This window comes from Plectropomus leopardus, chromosome 11, assembly GCF_008729295.1.
Source record: "Plectropomus leopardus isolate mb chromosome 11, YSFRI_Pleo_2.0, whole genome shotgun sequence".
Classification (NCBI taxonomy): Eukaryota; Metazoa; Chordata; class Actinopteri; order Perciformes; family Serranidae; genus Plectropomus; species Plectropomus leopardus.
The window spans coordinates 7,394,057-7,413,761 of NC_056473.1; the positions used below are offsets into that span (position 1 = coordinate 7,394,057).

The following is a 19,705-nucleotide window of genomic DNA, read 5'->3' on the forward strand; positions in this document are numbered from 1 at the left end:
ACTCTGAGTGTCCCTCTATGTTCTTCTGATCTTCTCTAAGGAATGTAGAGGGTCATAAACTGAGAAAGGACAGTCATTCAAGTACCCACTGATGACCTAATACCCTTCTTAAAATTTATTTGTCGGATTCAAAGATCAGAATAGATCAGATTTAAGTCCCTGAACTTGCCTGAGAGATCAAGGCGAGGTAACTAAGGCACTTTAAGCTGTCCATGTAGGAGCTCAAACCTCTGTGATTCTTTCTCCTTGAAGTCTCTCCAGGTCTGACTTAAATTAGACACTTAACTGCCATTATTGACCCAAAGATCACATGAACAGTTTCTGGAAGACATTTCAGTTTTAGTCAATGAATTCTCCTGGAATTTGAGTTGTGGTCACCACCTTATCTGCTACCCACAGATGGAGGCAATACTGTTTAAGCAGTGATGTGTTGTTTCTGGATTTACTTTGAAACACAGACACTAACTTCTCATCCTCTCTAAGGAATGCAGACGGTCATTAACTCGGAAAAGCCAGTCACTGAACTATCCGTTGACAACTCAATACTCAATACTCAATCTTTTCAATGTCCCTCAGCATCAAGGCCCTGCCCTAAAAGGGGCTTTTTACCCTATAATAAAACTGGCTTACACAATCTATGTGAGGCCTCAAACCTTTGTGATTCCCTCTTCATGGAGTCTGGTTGTAAGTTAAACTTCGCACTTAACTTCCATTGGTGAACCGGAGGTCATGTGAACAGTTTCTGGAAGAAATTTCAGCTTACAAATTTAAGATCAACATTCTCTGGGAAACACAGTTGTATTCACCACCTTATTTGCCATGCACAAATACATGTAACACTGTTTGGCAGTGACTTTTAGTGCAACTTTCCTTCTTTCCTATCTGATTACATTTTCTTTTTAAAACTGAATAGGATCGCTAATTCAGTTAGTGCAGGTTTTGTAGTATGAAAGACATTCCCACTGCAGCAACTGTCTTTAGATAGTGAGATAACTGGCAGATCAATATAACCATCTTTGTTTCGGTGTATTTACCATAAAGGCTGGTCTTAATAAGTTAAAAATTAGGAATGCATTTGTAAGTCAATATATGAGTCATGGGTGGTGTGAAAATTATTATTGAAATTATCCTAATATGATCAAAAGCTTTTTTGCAAAATTATGCTGTCTGGTTTATTGTCAAGGATCTGAATGGGGATTTCCTAAAAAAAGTCAAAAGTCTTAAAGACAAAAAGCTATATAACTTTCATGAAACCGGTTTTTGTTTATTTCATTATTATACAGTAAATGCATACCCTACATGAAAAGAAAAAAAGTGACATATTGTTATTCCATGTTTGATTTGATTTTAATTTTAGACATTTTTTTGCACACAGAAGGACCAAAGTGTCATGTCAGTGGTAAATGCAACACAAAACATTTATTGAGACTATTTACAGGTTACTTTAGCTTGACAGCTTTTGCTTGAAACTATGCAAAATTACAACTTTTATGTTTACAGCTCTTGTTTTAACAAGGAATTCTATCAAACGTTCAGAAAAAGATCATGACAAGATGAAATGAAAGGCATTTCCTGTTATGGCAACATCTAGAAAGAAAAAAAGACTGACCTCTAGTTAATTAATAATTGAAAGACTTACATCATCACAAATTATGACGAAAACAATAGTTTTTCTCATATGAAGGTCAGGTAATATTTTTCAGTTTAAAATGGACAGTGTTAAAAAATATATATCTAGGTAAAATATCTATTGTCAAAAATAAAAAATATCATCAGTAAAAAGCCTTCTGCATAAATTTTACACAATATATACACATCAAGATACATTTGTTTTGGTACAGATCAAACTATAATTTATTTTACCAAAATAGGCCAAGTAATTGTTAGACTTCTATCAATATGACAATGTGATTAATGACAATCAAAGGTTTGTTTTATCTTTATCCATAATTTCTTTAAATGAATTCTCCAGTAATAATTCCACTATCATTTCCAAAGCCAAAGCCCAAAGTTATTTCAATTTATCTTTTTTATTACTATTCTAAAATGTATTTAAGTGGAATTTAAACATTACCATATCTGCTGCCTTCGTTTATTTGCAACTCATAATCTTCTGTAGCTTGGTCTCTCTGTTTGAAGTACTTTTCGTAGACAAAATGCACTCCATATAGCAAAATGAGCAATGTGACCAGCACCATTCCTGTAACCTAAACCAGAGACCAAAGGAAAAACAAAGAAAAAGACAAGTAAAATTAATTGGTTTTCAGTAATGCAACACATTTTGTAAAGGGTTAGTCAGCCTACCTCTGATATATCTTAAAAACAACTGCATGGAACAATGAACTTTTGTACATTCATGGTTCCTTGAGGATGAATCCTAGTGACTTTGATGACCGTCTAAATTTTCCTTGAGCGTCATTTGTGGTTTTTAGTGAAATGTTTCCACAATTATTAGTTACACACATAGAGACAGAGCGCATTTAAGTCCTGCTACCACCAGGGGAGAAATCAATCAGGCACTTTCCACTGACTTTGTATGGAGTGAAGGTGCCTCCCTGTATTTTCCATCTGCTAGCAAACAACAGAAAAAGGCTAAAAGCTGCTGTGTGATTAGATACACTCCCAACAATATCAAGAACCCAGAGCTAAATTTCCTGACAATTACACAACAATCTATAGTACGTTAATTGACATCAGCTTGTTCCTTACCTGAGACCAAAAAAACCAATGCTGAGTCTTCATCTTGTAGTCATACTCTTGTGAAGAGGTGAGGTTGGCTGGTTTGCACCATTTAAAAGGAGCAGCTTTTTCAATTTCTACATAATTGCCTGACCAGGTTGTCTGATAACAGGCCCAACTGTGGCCATCCCAAAGCACAATGATGACCCAAAGTAGGGCAGGGACAACGCTGGAAGCCAAAGTTTTTACATCATTATCCCTCTTACACTGTAAGCCTTTGGTTTTTATCATCAGCAGAAAGACTACAAGTGCAGGTATAGTAAATATGCAACTGCAAACCAAGCATTCATCCGAGGATCGCAGGGGCATGCAAACTCCTTCTCAATGAACTTCTCAAAGCCAGAAGGATGGCGCCAAAAATAGCATTTGATGCAAGAGTGCCCCGTTTAAAAATTCCGTCCTCACTTGAGATATCCAGTTTTTTTTTGATTCTCTACTCAGTTGAGAGATCATAGCCTGTGGCTGTGCCATAGTTCAATCTGCATGAAGAGAAAAAAAAAGAGATGTCAGAGGGCAGAATAGTAAAGTTAAAATATGCCTAATAAAGTTGTAAAATAAACTTTAAAACTGGGCATGTCCAAGTCTGGTTCCGGGGTCCAATTGTGGCCTGCAGACATATTTTAAATGGCCTTCAGCTGGTCTTACAAAATATGTATTATATGTGGCCCGCCACACAGTATTGGTAATTTATACAGGATCACTTAGCATTTTCTCTGTTCACCTCACGGTCGCAGGATTATCACACAGTTAGTAGACATGCAACCAGCAAGATCTACACAGACAGAAATAATGTGTCTTCATAAACAAATGGTTAAAAAAGGAAAGAAACCAGGAGGGAGGTGGAAAGTCGACACAGAGGCCCTCCACTTTCAGGAGTCGCTAAAAGTAGAATATGTTTCTGAATGGAAGATGAAAGAGTTGCATTTTTCTAATTTGATGTGATTGTTTTTCTTAAAATAACCCAGTATAACATGTTGCCATCTGTTCTTCTGATCTGTGAAATCAAACATGTTGATTTTAAAGTTTAAAGCATTACTAACATGATTCTGCATGTGCACTTTCTGCAACCTACAAACTGACTAACCAAGACACGGCAATCTTCAATGCACACACACGTACACGTACACACACATGCACACAAACAATTACTACCTAAAAAATTACAGAACTTGTATTGTTAAGTTTCTAAACTGGTTAAGGATCATTTTCAATTTCATAGGCCTTTGCAATTTTAAAGCTTGTCAAAAGTTGTAAAAATAAATTAGAAAAATTCTTTCAAATGTTGCCCAACTGTTAAGAATCGATCATCCATCAAAGAGCATTTTAGAGTATTTGTAGAATAGATTTGAATTATCTGATGTATTAACTATATTTATATATATGAAATATTGTGATCATTTGCAGATTCCTTTGCCCTCAAACACAGATCATGGTATCAAAGCCGATATATATTTTGAACAATAAGCAACATATAAACTGATTTATTTATTTATTTAACACGAACAAGAAACTAGAAGACTAGATGTACCCTTTTGTTCAGTTGAAAAGTACTTACCTGCGACAAACAGCTTGGTATCTTGTTCGATTAGATAATCTTAAAACTCTTGTTCGGGGGTGTGAAACATCCTTTTGAGACACCAACTTTCACTTTCACATTTGTTATTCACTTTACCAGTCTGATGACATTTCAAAACACTGCTGCCATGTCCCACAGTAACAGACAGCAGAGTCTCCTGCCTCTGTCTGCTTTATGATGAACTGGTAATCTTTGTTTGATGAGGAGAATCCTTTTAAAAGCTGGGTGAGCTGAGAGAAAGGTCAAATCTCAACATACTGAGGAGTTTCATCTGCAGCCTGTTAATTCCATCTGACACATTATCCAGAATCTGTGCTGCGATCCAGAAAGTCTTCTCATCCTGTAGAAACAGCAGCCGTGTGAGTCAGTGCCATCACTGCATCTGTTAACATACAAAGAAAAAACATAAGTGAGTGGAAGGTTTCTGCGTGAAAATATGGCCACAAAAGAAATGAGAGAAATATCTTACATGTTAGAGCAGAGATGGAAGTGCAGCAGGGAAGGGCCTTGTTCCTTGGAAAGTGTTGTTATTGCTGACAAATTAAAGGGTTTGGAATAGAGGTTGACCGATGAATGTATCAGCACCATTAGGCAGTTTTAAGAGCTACTGTTATAGATGGTTAATAAAATGTCAGTTAAGTATATATGATTAAAATTTCATTCATTTGCACTCAAAGTGTAGATCTCCACCAGGCAGACACCCAAGCTAACCCACACTAAACAACTCTTGAAATTGTCAACAAAATCTTCTTCTTTAGCTTTCTTCTCTCCTCACCAGCTCAATTAATCCCTGATGTTAATTACTGAGTCATGAGTTAGGTTGAGTCAGTGAAGTATTTTGTTCTTATGTTGGCTACTTAAGATATGACAAAAACCAGATTAAGACAAATTCTACTTTGTTTTCAATATTCCTGGTTATATTTTACAAATGTTCCTGTGACATGTTTGTCCGCATATACATTCTTACCTTAATATTTATGAATTTCTGTTTATCTTGTGTGATATAACAACTGCATATGACTACCAATGTATTTGTCAATGAGTGACTCAAACATTTATGTCATGAAATTTGATTTCTCAAAGAAACGATTATTATGTTACATACAGAAAATGAAATGTAATGTATTAACAATCATGCTCACACAATAAAATAATATTATTTTTAAAAAACCCAACATAAGTTGATGTACTAAGGTAACCATATTCTATTATCGTTATGATACACATTACTTACACTGTGCTCAAGAGTAAGCCTTTTGCAGCCTGAGAGTGTGTGTCTGTAGGCTGGGAACTTTTCACAGGAAAAGTAAGAAGCAGAACAAAATGGTGGTGCAAAGTGTCACAAACACAGGATGGGTGAGTCCTTGTCAACGGTAGATAAAAGCCAAATACAAGCAGACTGAGCTGGCCCTAAATTTATGGGGGCCCAAAGCAGGGTTAATTGTATTGTAATTATTAGTGTAATCACACATGTTAAGCCTAATTATAATAGATACAGTATTTGTCTTTTACCCCCTAACCCCATAAAATGGTGCTTCTTGGGGCCTTCTGCTCGATCTGGTTTAAGTCTGTTGTAAACTTCATTCATTTGAAAGGGCTGAATCTCACCCAAAACAAAGGATATGAAACACCAAGAGGTACAATGCGTAGGCAGCCATATGGTGGAGAACATACATTTTTATCACAAATAACTAATTATGTTGTATTAAGTCTTTTGCAGTGATCAAATGAGAAAGAAAGAAAAATTAGTACCGGTTAAATAAAATGTTAACGTAAGATTGCCCAAGAAAATGGCAACATTTCTGGTATTTTAAAGTATTGGTTGACGCCAGCTGTACTGGTTCTGTGTTTGTACTGGCTGAGTTATTTTCAGTCTACATGATCTGTGACTCAGCCCTCTAAGAGGTAACAGCGGTGATTTCTCCCAGGAGACACTTTTATAACAGCTACACTGACCATTTCAGCGCCTTTCGATACAAAAATATTAGTTTAGGGGTTCTTAAAGTTTTGAGGAGTGAGTGCCATTTTAGGGAACTTATGACTGAGGAACACATGGAAAAAAGTGCACACATTGACCTTTTTTTATGACATATTAGCCTTTACGATGACACTTAAATGACTCTCTGGGGACCATGAATCTTCCCAGCAAACTTTCCAATAGAAATTACGAATTAAATACTCAACATATATATAAAGTAAATTGTTATTTACTGATACAGAACTATGAAGTTTGCTTACATCATTTAGACAGACAGACAGACAGACCTCTGTTCTCAATGTAGGTTATACAATAAAATTTTGTTGGAGCAGTCCAGTTTGCAGCATCAAACAATATATATATATATATATATATATATATATATATATATATATATATATATATATATATATATATATATATATATATATATATATATATATATATATATATATATATATATATATATTTACATACATAACTTACATAACTACATAACCACACACGCACAAGCCTGAGCACACCTCACCCATACAGATGACCACATACACATTTATACCAGTAAAGATTTAAAATATGTAATAAACACTCTGATTTAATATGTATATAAATAGGTGGCATGGAACACAACAGTTATTGCACCAAGTCTGTTATTGTACTGGGTGTAGGGTGAACAGTTCTGTGTGTGTGTGTGTGTGTGTGTGTGTGTGTGTGTGTGTGTGTGTGTGTGTGTGTGTGTGTGTGTGTCTGACCCCTACTATGACCCAAAACAACATTCTCCTGTTTATTAAATCACAAAACAATCAATACTAAATTATATTTATGTTTGCCAATCCTCGTTTTTTGCATTTGAAATACCGTGTAAGTGTACATCTTGAATCCCCTACAGAGTATTCAGATAAAACATTCTGGTCAGTAAAATCTCTCTTTGACCTGACCTTTTACTGTAGACTTATGTCACAAAATCTCTTGAGTAACTCCCAATGAAAAATCATAAAGTAAAAAATGAATGATTAGTGAATTAAGAAACAACTGAGGGAACTAATGAAGAACTGTGGCAGAGACACTGAATGCAGGTCAGAGTTGGTGTGGATTTAAAAGTAAAACTACTCTCTCCATGGTGATGATAGTAACACAACCCATCACATTGTGTGATCCAAGTATGGCAATGCCCATTCAGGACATAAGAAAATTTTCCGTGTGTGCTTCATGAAAGAAAAGTGTCGAACAACAATTTTTTCTGTCATAAATATGTCAATTCTGTCCAACGACACTCTTCACAAGAGTCACGCATAAATCATTCATATGTTCAATATTCAACGTTGATAAAGGACTGGGACACTCAGTTATTAAAGTCAAATATTTTGTGATAAACTTCAGTTGTTCAAGCTATATTTTGTTACACAGCTGCCACCACTTTCGTTGACCCACTCTGGTCCCGTGTCAGAGGCAAGAGAACATTCAGAACCAAGCAAGTATAAATAAGCAGAATCTTAACTGAAGATAGAAATTCATGAAAAAAAGTAACTTGACACCCCCAAAAACAGGAAGACCAACCCCACTTCTGACGCCACCCTACAGCCCTACACAGCATAAAGGATAAAGTCTACACACAGCTTAAGAGAAACAATGCACACAATACAGAACAGCACAGCAAGTAGCACTGCATACTTACACAACACAGTATAAAAATCATATACAGTCAGTCTTGTATAAAAATGCACATCAATCCATCAGGACCACTGCAAACTGTAGGCAGGCCAGAGTCACTTCTAGTACCACCAGAGGGAGGCAGAGGGCCACGTAGCCACCAGTGTTGCCTCTAATGTGGCCACATGTCAAATTTGCTATATTCTACTTCAAAGATGCTTATTTCATGTAAACAAAGACAGAACAGCCTTAGCAGATACCATATAACATTAAACATTAAAGTAGTTTAGGTACACTTATCTCGGGTAGGAGGGGGTGTAGTGTCAGGAGGCGTCTGCAGGCGGGATGTCAGCGACAGGCCGGCGAGGACAGACCGAAGCTTCAGGTGGTGTGCGGTTTGTCTGAGGTCTCAGTGAACCGCTTCATGAAGACAGGCAAAGCCACGTATTGAAAATACTTTCCGGCCCCTCGTTACCTAAAGGAGGCGTCCAGCCTTCCCATATAACTCAGGAACGGCTCCCCTCCTTCGCTTCCGGCTGACACGGACCAGACATTTCAGACTTTCCCACGCGCTGTCCGGCAGTTCAAAGCACTCTTCCCGCGTGTGCCTCCACACACCGAGCACAGGTGAAAGTCATCAGTCATCAGTGCTCAGGTACACCGGAAGTTCTCCTCACAAGCGTCCACAGGAGGCAGAGACCCTCCTCCTCATTTCCTCATCACACTGCCAATGACACCAGAGGTCTATTTTTAATTTAAAGAACAAAAATCAAGCACAACATTTCCAAAAAAAAGGAACTCCACTACTTTACTCATTAATAACAGTTGACCCAGGTTGTGAAAAATCTTGTTATTCTGTTTCAGCAGGACACTTACCTTCTGACAACTACCTTATCAACATTTAGAACTCTGATGGCTCATTAGAAAGTGTTACATTCACAAGTATTTATTAATCAACATTTAAAACTCAACCAATGCATCTTTGCAGATGCTCTGGTATCAGCTCTTCTTACAGGGAAATCATGCAGACGCTCTCACGGCTGCACAGAGATCAGCCCATGAAACCACTGGACCTGGCAGTGTTTTGGATAGAATATGTCATCATATACATAGAGGAGCCCGTCACCTGCAGGCCCAGTCCAACAAAATGTCCTGGTTTGTTTACAGCTTTGTTGATGTCATTGTTGCTTTGTTGTTGCTTGTAACAATCATCTGCATTTCAATTGTAAGGTTACTTTGGAGAATTATTTTTGTTGGGGAAACAGTTAAATGTGAATGACATGGAAAATGAAACTGGTTTGATGCATGAAATTCATGATTTATCAAACATCAACCCAACAACTTTGTGTGGGATGCTGCTCCAGTTGACAGCATTAGGAAAAATCCTGTATGGATACTGTTGGACCGAGCCAAACAGACACGGACAGAGAATGTGAACTCTGCAGTGTCCCTTTATGTTCTTCTGATCTTCTCTAAGGAATGTAGAGGGTCATAAACTGAGAAAAGGACAGTCATTCAAGTTCCCACTGATGACCAAATACCCTTCTTGAAATTTATTTGTCGGATTTAAAGATCAGAATAGATCAGATTTAAGTCCCTGAACTTGCCTGAGAGATCAAGGCGAGGTAAAGCAGTTAAAATCCTCTAAATATAGCATCCACTTAGACTGATACTGGCTTTTTAGGTAGGCCCTTTTTAAGGTAGCTAAAATACATTTTGGTTGTGGTAGCTGTGTTGAGCTGTGGGGTACGCTCCCTGTCTATCTCTGCAAACTGGGAGCATGCCGATCTACTGTATGTAATACACTGACTAGTATCTCATTTAGTCCATAATCCCAAACTAGCACTTTAAGCTGTCCATGTAGGAGCTCAAACCTCTGTGATTCTTTCTCCTTGAAGTCTCTCCAGGTCTGACTTAAATTAAACACTTAACTTCCATTATTGACCCAAAGATCACATGAACAGTTTCTGGAAGGCATTTCAGTTTTAGTCAATGAATTCTCCTGGAATTTGAGTTGTGGTCACCACCTTATCCGGCTACCCACAGATGGAGGCAATACTGTTAAGCAGTGAATTAACGTGCAGCTTTTTCTTTTTGTTTTTTGTCATTCTCCACCGATTCCATGTTTAATGGGATCACTCATTCGGTTCATTGTTTTTGGAGAGTGAGATAAGAAATGTTTATCTAAACTATTATATGACAAATGAATGTGGATGATCAAGTCTTATCTTGATATGATTAAAAGCTTTTTGCATTATTCTGCTGTCTGGTTTCTTGTTAAGTAACTAAATGTGGATTTCCTGAAAACTGAAATGTAAAATAATGCATTAATTAGAAACAATTCCTCCAATTATTAAAGACAAAAGACAAATGTAATTTAACATGTTTTTATTTCAATATCATCTGGTAAAAGCATAGCCTACATGAAAAGGAAATGCATGTTACATTTTGTCATTTCATGTTTGATTTTTTTCATTTTAGACATTTTATGTCCTCACACAGAAGGACCGATGTGTAAAGTAAATGGTGAATGCACCACACAACATTTTTTAAGACTAGGTACAGGTTACTTTAGTTTTTCTTCTTTTGCAATATACAAAATGAGACAGATACAATAAAGCATTAATTTTACAGCTCTTGCTTTAATTAGGAATTTGCTCGTGTTAAGTTGTTGAAATGGTAAAATAAAATGCATTTCGTGTTATGGCGGCATGTAAAAAATAAGGCTGACCTCTATTTAAATCATAAATGAAAGATTCACACCATCATACACTGATGAAAATCTATTCATCTTGTTTTCTCTCATATTAAGTTTGTGTCTGGGAATCTTTTTTTCTGTTTTAGAAATAACTCCTTGAGATGCATCAAATCATTTTTAATAGGGTCCTCAACAAAATAATTCAGTATAAGCACAATTAGACATAACATTTAACAGAAAACAAAAGTAACAGGATAATTAAACAATGCCAAATATGACAAAAACAAAGGGCAGCAATGATTTAAAAAAAAGAGACAAAAATCAAACACCAAAAACAAATCAATGTTAAGTAATAACACACACAAAATCATGAGATCATACTCCAGACTGAGCTTGAAATGGTACGTTAATATGTAAAGTTCTAAAACACAATTATAGAGACATTATTGTGTCAGTGACAGCTGATAAATATGTACAGGTACATTATTCCAATCAGAAGAGGCTTTAAACATAAAGGCTTTTTTTAAGCTCATGACTAGGGACTTAACAGGAAAAAAGGGGCTGTTTCAATTAAAAATTCGAGGTGAAAGGCACCATAAACTGTTTAAATACTGAGGATGACTGAAATATACATATATGTTTCAAACTGAACTGCAACTATTACTGCCGTCTTGGTATGATGGGCGAGGACAAATTAAGACTTTCACACATTGTTCAATGATGAGTTGTAAAAGAAAAACCAAGAACAAATCTGCAAAGTGTATTATAAGGTACATAAAAAGGAAGAAGGCTGGTTTTAGCTGCAGACTGATATACAACATCTGCATAATTTAGTATTGGTAAAATGAGCTGTCATGCAAGCTTTTTATTTTTTTTTTTATTTTACCAAAACAGGTCAGTTAATTGCTAGACTTGCTTCTATCAATATGACAATGTGATTAATGAAAATATAAGCTTTATCCATTTTTTATTTTAATAAATGGTCATTACAGTAATAACTTTAAGACCAAATCCAAAGCCTTTGGTCTCCTAAACTGCTGAAGTTGTGTCTGTTTTATCTTTTTTCTCTCTTTCTGGACTTGCGACTTGGGGAGGGATGTCAGCTAACTCCACGTCCTGTTTAATTGTGGGCTCAGGCGCTTCCCCTTCTCCTTTGACGTCATGACTGAGAAGATACATTCCTACAACCAAAACGAGCACGATGAACAGCCCCATTCCAATGCCCTAAACCAGAGACCAAAGGAAAAACAGAAAAAGACAAACAAGTTAAAGCTGCTTATCAGCATTGCAATTTTCCTGAATAAAATTAGTGCACTACAGCTGTATGTCAATAAGTACAGCATGGATTACCATGAAATGCTAAGAAGCAGCAAGACATGCATGTCACAACCTAAGAAACGAATACAACTACTCATAACAGCTGAACTTCTTCAGAGCTCACACTCTGCCCTTTCATTACTGACTCCTCTTCTTTACTTTGTTTATTTACAATGACATCTGATATCTCTAATTAATATATTGCTGTTTATACTGTTGTCTTCTCAATGAAAATAAATGTTAAATTTATGAAGACAGGCATTACATGTTTTTGTAAATGTCCAAAAGATGCGTCACTTTAATTGCTCCCACAAGGAATTGTGGGATGGCACGATCTCCTTTGCTTTCATAAAGGACATTATAGTGTATTCTATGCTAAATGAGATAATAAAGGTAGCACTGGTATTTAGTGAATTTGACCAGCTCTTATCATGGCTGCCTCTGAGATACTTCAGGTCATTTCACCTAGTTTGGAACTATCCGAAGGAAAAAAGACTAATGGACCACAGGTCAAGTCATATTTTCAGACCATTTCCTGAAAAATACAAAACAAACCACAGCACTTTGAGTGACATCAGATTGTGCCTTACCTTAGACAGATTAAACATATTTTTAGCCTTATTTTTACAGTCCAACTCTTCTGATGGCGTGGAGTTGGCTGGTTTGCACCATTTCAGAGAGTCATCGTCTTCTTGTTTTTCATAATTGCCTAAACAGGGTGTCATTGCACAGGCAAAGCTCTGGCCATCCCAAAGCACAATGTTGATCCAAAATAAGGCAGGGACAATGCTGGAAGCCACAATTCTTCCATTCTCCTTTGAACCCCTCTTACGGTGGAAGCCTTTGATTTTCATCGTGAGCAGAAAGACTGCAACTGCAGGAAAAATAAAATATGCAGCTGATAGAAGACCTGTCATAGGAACTTGGCAGGGGCATGAAAACTCAGCCTCAATGATTTTCTCAAAGCACAGAAGGATGATGCCAAAAAACCCATTTGACACAAGAGGGTTGTCTTTAAATGAACCCATCACTGTAGAGGTCCATTTTGTTGTCAGTTCTTCACCCAGGTGAGAGATCATAGCTTGTTGCTCTGCCATAGTTTAATCTGCATTAAAAAAAAGATGAAAGGTCAGAGAGCAGAACAGTCAAGTTAAATATGCCCAATAAAGTTATTCTATAAAACTGGGCATGTCCAAATTCTGGCCCCAGGGTCCAATTGTGGCCCACAGACAGACTTTAAACAGCCTGCAGCATGTCTTACAAAATATGTATTATATGTGGCCTGCCACACAGTATTGGTTATTTATGCAATATCACTTAGCATTAGCATTCTCTGTTCACCTCACAATCGCAGGATTGTCACACAGTTAGACACGCAACCAGCAGGATCGACACAGACAGAAATAACGTGTCCCTCCACTTTCAGGAGTCGCTAAAAGTTGAATACATTTTTGAATGGAAGTTGAAAGAGTTGTATTTTTCTCATCTGATTTTTCTGAAAACATCCCAGTATCACATGCTGCCATTTGTTCTTCTGATCTATGTTAATGTTTAAGTTTAGAACATTACGAACAAGATTCTGCATGTGCACCTCCTGCAGCCTACATACCAATTAAACAAGACACAGCGAGCTTACGCACACACGCACGCACGCACGCACGCACGCACGCACGCACGCCCAACTGTTAAAAATGGATCATCCATCAAAGGGCATTTTAGAGTATTTGTAGAGAATATTTTAATATTGTGATCATTTGTGGATTCCTTTGCCCTCAAACACAGATCCTGGTATCAAAGCAGATGTAAAAAGTTTATTGTTCACTTAACATTAACCCTCTGGGAGCACTTTAAAAAAATACAGTGAAGGCCATTAAGGACAGATAGAAAGATATCCACTTCCAAAACCTTTCATAAAAATATTATATAAAAAAATGCTTTTCCCAATGAATCTTTAAATCAACTTCAGTCCTAATCAAAACTATCAAATGATTAAACATTGTTGGTATTTAAACCCTTTAAATGCCAGTTTGAATACATGAGGTCACTGCCATTTTTGACAAAAAAAAACCAACAACAACAAAAATGACTTATTTTTAAGACAATAAATGAGGGGAGGCTGGGGGATTTTTTTTTTTTATCACAGTCTTGTCTTGTGCATTTATAGTTTTTGTGCAGGGTCAGATTTAAAATTTAGGACTCGTTAAAGCCACTAAGGACAAAAATGTCCACTTCCAAAAACCGCTATAAAAATAGTTAAGATTAATATTTTTTTCACTTTTTGGGGTTAAATCTTTCAATCAAGGGGCATCTGGGAGACTTTTTAAAAATCACAGTTTTGAAGATATCAAAGATTAGCAACAACATTGATTTTGATGCATTCATAGTTTTTTGTGCAGTCAGATTTATAATTTAGGATGCATTAAAGATATCAAGGACAAAAATGACTACTTCCAAAAACAGCTGTAAAAATATTACAGATTAATATTTTTTCCCAATTTTGGGGTTAGACTCTTCAGTCAACTTCAGTCCTGATCAAAATGACCAAATTACCATTTATTTTCAGAACTGATGGCATTGTTATCATATGCTGGTATCAGGCACGTCCACATTCAACACATGCAGGTGGTGTCAGTTTACAACGTGACCGGACAGAGTCGGTCCTGTTCAAATATACTAAAGAAATACTGAAGGATAGCATGCTTATAGGATGGTTGGGGAGGTGGATGGTGCCTACAAACAACTGACTTTCATGAGTGAGTTTGGAGATTGCTTCCCCTGTGGATGTGTTTTTTTCTTCACCTTAGCATTGGCCTCTTTTGCCTAAACCTAACCAGTCCATCCCAACCACCGTGACAGTCTGCACTGTGGAAACATCAGGATCATGCTGCTTTCTGCGTGCTGTGACATCACAGTGACAGGCTGCATCATCCGAACAGCTGACGCAGAAGGATACCTAAAACATCATAGGTAGACTCTCAAGTCCTGACAGAATGGCACCATGTGATGAGTAGGGAGTGAGAACATGTTGGGTATATTGAATAATATCTTATGATGAGTGTGTGTGTGTGTGTATGTGTGTGCGTGCCTGCGTGCGTGCGTGCATGCGTGTGTGTGTGCGTGCATGCACATGTGTGTGCATGCGTGTGTGAGAAAGAGAGAGAGAGAGGAAGTGAAATTGCAAGGTGAAAATTGTAAAAATATTTCTGCACACTGTACAAGTACACACACACACACACACACACTCACACACACACACACACACACACACACACACACACACACACACACACACACACGCACACACTTCCTGGCTGAGACTACACTTTGACATCTGTACCAACACACCTACATCATATTAGTTGCGTAGATTTATTCTGGTGCCTGGCAGGGCTCCAAAATTCAGTAGAAACCAAGAAATTACAAGCATTTCATGCATAGGGTTATGATGGGAAAAATGATTAAGATGTAAAAATGACAAATTTTACTACTTTCCTCCAAAATAAAATCCTGACATTACAGAATGCATCATTATATTCTGTAATGGCTGTGAGTTTCATAAATGTGTATTTTTTTCCCCCATTTGTTTTCATTTGAAAACAGTAACCTCATGTAAACAAACCGGCAGTTAAAGGGTTAAAATCCTGAAAGTAATTGAATGTTTGGTAGTTTTGATCAGGACTGAAGATTTGAGGAAAAAAGATATTATTCTGAAATATTTTTACAGCAGTTTTTGGAAAATGCCATTTCAGTCCACAATGGATTTAACAGGTTTTTAATTATATTAAATAAATAAATGTTTGATAGAGTTTTGATCTGCGCTGAAGTTAAGCCTCCCCTCATTTATTATATTAAAAATAACTCATTTTTTGTTTGTTTTTTTGGTCAAAAATGGCAGTGACCTCATGTATTCAAACTGGCATTTAAAGGGTTAAAATACCAACAATGTTTAATCATTTGATAGTTTTGATAAGGACTGAAGTTGATTAAAAGATTCAAGCCAAAAAATTTGGGAAAAGCATTTTTTAAATAATATTTTTATGAAAGGTTTTGGAAGTGGACATTTTTGTCCTTAATGGCCTTAAAGGGTAGTACATTTATTCACAGTGTATTATAGACCCAGTACAAAAATTGAAATTGGAATTTCAAAATGTATCAAGATGAAAAACTTCCTACAAAAAAGCATATTATATGCACCAACACAGCCAAAATGATTGCAAAAACAAACGTGAAAAACGATCCATTTGGACAAAAATTTCCATAATGATCCCAGACGGTTAAGAATAGACAACATATATACTGATTCGTTTATTTTAATATGCATCAGAAACATAAAATGTAGTCTTTTTGTAATCGGTTAAAAAGTACTTACGTGTCACAAACAGCTTGGTGTCTTGTCTGATTACCAGAGTGATTGAGTGTGTATTTATGGCTGAGCAAAATCATCCTGACGTTCACTGATGGTTTGAAACGCCCTGTTGGGACCAATTTCACAATTTGTCGTTCACTTCACCAGTCTGAACATATTCCAAAACACTGTTCCCATATCAGTAAGCCAAATTCCCACTGCAGTGGACAATTAAGTCTGTCTATCTACCTACCTTTTTTTCTGCCTCACCTTTCAGTTTTTAGCAACTTTATCCATTTTATTTGTATTTACATTCCAATTACTCTGATTTTTCTGTCTTGTTTTATGTATTTCCTGCTTCTGACATCACATGATGGACCGATCCACTTAATTGGGGTGGGGGCAGGAGACGACGGCTGTTATCACTGCACCTGCCCTACAGTATTGGTGGGCTATTGACAGTTTCGGGACCATATAACCCTGATTCAGGATTGTCCAAAGTCTGGCCCTCAGACCAATTTTAAAAGGCCTGCGGCTTGACTCTTATAATAGTATATGTGGCCTGTCACTCAATATCGGTTAATCATCATGATCACTTTGTATTTTTAGCCTTCACTTCTCAACTGCATGACTATAGCACCATTTGTAGACATGCATCAGTGGGGTATTCCAGAAAGGAGGTTAAAAAAAACTGAGCCTAACCCTGAACTCTGAGTTGATTTACTTCAAGACGGGAAACTCTGGGTTTTCGGTTACAGAACAGCTGATCTGAATGAGTTCAGTCAACTCCGAGTATATTCACCTTGAGTTTAGCGCATGTATGTCCTTAATAAAAAGCCATCATCAGTGGAGCCCCGGTACTTCGATTCACCATGGTAAATGCTGAGAAAAATAGATCAAGCTACTTTACCTCACTGGAATTAGAGGTCCTCATGCTGCCTATGGCGAATATGAGCCCATATTTAGAGAGGAAAGTCACACAGCTGCAGCAAAGGAGAGAGAAGTGGCATTCGAGAAAATCGCTGACTGTGTCAATGCATAAGTGTGACACGTGTCCGTTGACTTAAGATTTAACCGCACTTTTCACTACAAGTGAAAAAGTGGTGGATTGAATAAATTCAGACTTTCATTTAGGTGCAGTCCCACAGGGGGAAAACACACATGGAAGCAACTGAAAATGAAATCTAAAAACATCATTCAGGACGGTACGGCATAATTTCCTCAGCCATGAATGTAGGCCGACCTCACTTTGGTTTTATTCATATTTGACGTTAAACAAAGTAAATATTCATTCAGTGTCTATTTCAACATGAAATAATTTAAACCCCCAACAGAATGCTGTTTTAACATAAATATGTCCTCTCGCCAAATATCCTGCTGAGTCAATGAACATTTGATATTGATATAAAGCACACACCGTCAACACAATATTAACTTTCTTCATGGGACTGAGAATTATTATGATGATTGTGTATTAGATTATGGTGCATACGAATATGGGGATGGTATTTTTATTCAGCTAACTGACATGTGATTATTGATTTTGTTTTCTTTCTTTTATTTCATGTTGGTATTTCAGTTTTTTGGATGCTTTTTATATTCAATTCATTATTGGAGTTTTGTTTTATTTTACTTTTTAATATATTCATTCTATATTTCATTTTCTAAATGTTATTTTATATATATTGGAGTCACTCATTTATAGACTAAAATGTGATGATGTGTATATGAAAATTCAATAGTAACATTTGAGTTGCAACAGAAAGGCAGTGTGTGAGACTGGATATGTGTGTAATTTTATTAAGATAACTGATTAAGTGTAATGAAAAACAGTACTTTTCTAACATATTCTTATGGGAATGAGAGCACATCCAATCGAGGTGAAAATCCTCTCCTGACATAAAGCACTGCGTAATAATTGTGCTTCTATCTGATATCTATCGGATTGCGAAGATACAGACAATCCATGTCTGACAGCTTGCTTCAGGTGGGAGGAGACAGGTAGAAAGTCTGTGTTTCTTCTAGAAAACATCTCTTTTTGAAACAGATAACACAGTTTCCCTCATCTCAGGGTTAACATGTTCAGAGTTTTAACATAACCTGCTTTCTGGAAACCCCCCCAGGTAAGAAGTAATGAGTTTTCATAAACAGACAGTAAGCTAGCTAACTGAACAGTTACCTGAGAGCTGTCATTTCCTGATACGAACCAGACACGGCCACAGCAAAGACATGTAAAGTGAACAGCGAGGAACGATGCTTCAGGAATGGGGGACAGCTGAATACCATTTCACTGAAATATGAAACCATTGCGTCTTTGTTTTGTTGATGCAAAAAGCAGTTTGTCCCCAGGAAAAACGTATTCTGTAGAAATAGCAACCACCTGAGTCAGCATTATCACTGCATCTGTCAACATGCAAATAAAAAAACACGAGTGAAAGGTTTCTCTGTGAAAATATGGGCAATTACATTAGAGAGTAATTTACGTGTTAGAGCGGAGATGAAAATGCAGCAGGTTCCCACACGTTGTCAGGTGTGTGCTGATAATTGCCTTGTTCCTTGGAAAATTGTTGTAACCGTTGACTGATTTAAGGTTTGGAGTGAAAGTTGACTGTTTGATTGAACTGAACTGTTTTACAAACTACAAACTATCGGACTAGGAACAAAATTTGGCCCTGGTTGAAAGTGTTTTATCAGTTAATATGACAGCGTAATGTTTGAGTGCAGTTTTTTTGTCTGATATTGATCGTGGCAGTCTGTGTGACCTACAAAGTGTGTCAGACAATGTGGCAATTGCCAGGTTTGCCCTTTGGCCAGTCCGAGCCTGCGGGCTATAGTTTAAAAATGTCAGCCAAGTAAATCTGATTGTTATTTTATGCATTCTAAAATCTTATCTACATACACAGAGTGCAGCTGCCACACTAGTCAACTCTTTAAATTCCCAACACGATCTTATCCCTACTCATCCTATTTTGCTGATCGGGCATCTGCCCCAAAGGGTAACTTTTGCTTTGTATCATGATGCAAACTACTTGGGTGTGGTTTTGGAAAAAATGGTGGCTGTCACCAAAAACCACTTGGCTTGTAGTGCCACAAACATGGCAGCAGTGTTTCGCCCCCCAAAAAAAGACACCCAGCTTTGGGAGGTGAAAAGGAGTCAAGGATAAACCCCAAGCTTTCAGCTCTCCTCACCATCTCAACTAACCCCTGAGGTTCCTCTCTGAGTGAAGACTTAGGTAGGGTTAAAAAAAAAAAGCCTTTATTTTTCTTTGTATGTTGTTCATGAAGGGAGCTAAGACAAGTCATTTTTAATTTATATTCAATATATTTCTGGTTACATGTTCCAGTTTTTCCTTTAATATTCTCATAGACTCATGCTTGTACTCTTTTAGTTATTTTATTCAT

At 36.9% G+C, this 19,705-nt stretch overlaps 1 protein-coding gene across 2 annotated transcripts; it reads right to left on the reverse strand.

Moving 5' to 3' along the window:
• Window positions 1-10,941: 10,941 nt before the first annotated feature.
• Window positions 10,942-17,567, reverse strand: LOC121949722. 2 transcript variants are annotated; one of them, XR_006106290.1, is made up of 3 exons: window positions 16,328-17,567; window positions 12,549-13,063; window positions 11,699-11,865 (listed from the first exon to the last, which is right to left on the reverse strand). XR_006106290.1 is itself a non-coding variant. In XM_042495449.1 (2 exons), the coding sequence occupies exons 1-2, from the start codon at window positions 13,053-13,055 to the stop codon at window positions 11,671-11,673; spliced, it is 702 nt and encodes a 233-aa protein (XP_042351383.1). In that variant the 5' UTR covers window positions 13,056-13,182; the 3' UTR covers window positions 10,942-11,670. The 2 variants fall into 2 exon arrangements, 1 of the variants encoding a protein (XP_042351383.1); XM_042495449.1 differs by lacking the exon at window positions 16,328-17,567 and having other exon boundaries at window positions 10,942-11,865; window positions 12,549-13,182.
• Window positions 17,568-19,705: the final 2,138 nt, after the last annotated feature.

Excerpts from the sequence above, each read along its gene's own strand:
- LOC121949722 (XM_042495449.1), bottom strand. The coding sequence starts at position 13,055 with ATGGCAGAGCAACAAGCTATGATCTCTCACCTGGGTGAAGAACTGACA. Across the intron at positions 11,866-12,548 it reads ATATGTTTAATCTGTCTAAG|GGCATTGGAATGGGGCTGTT; the intron begins GTAAGGCACAAT and ends TCTCTGGTTTAG.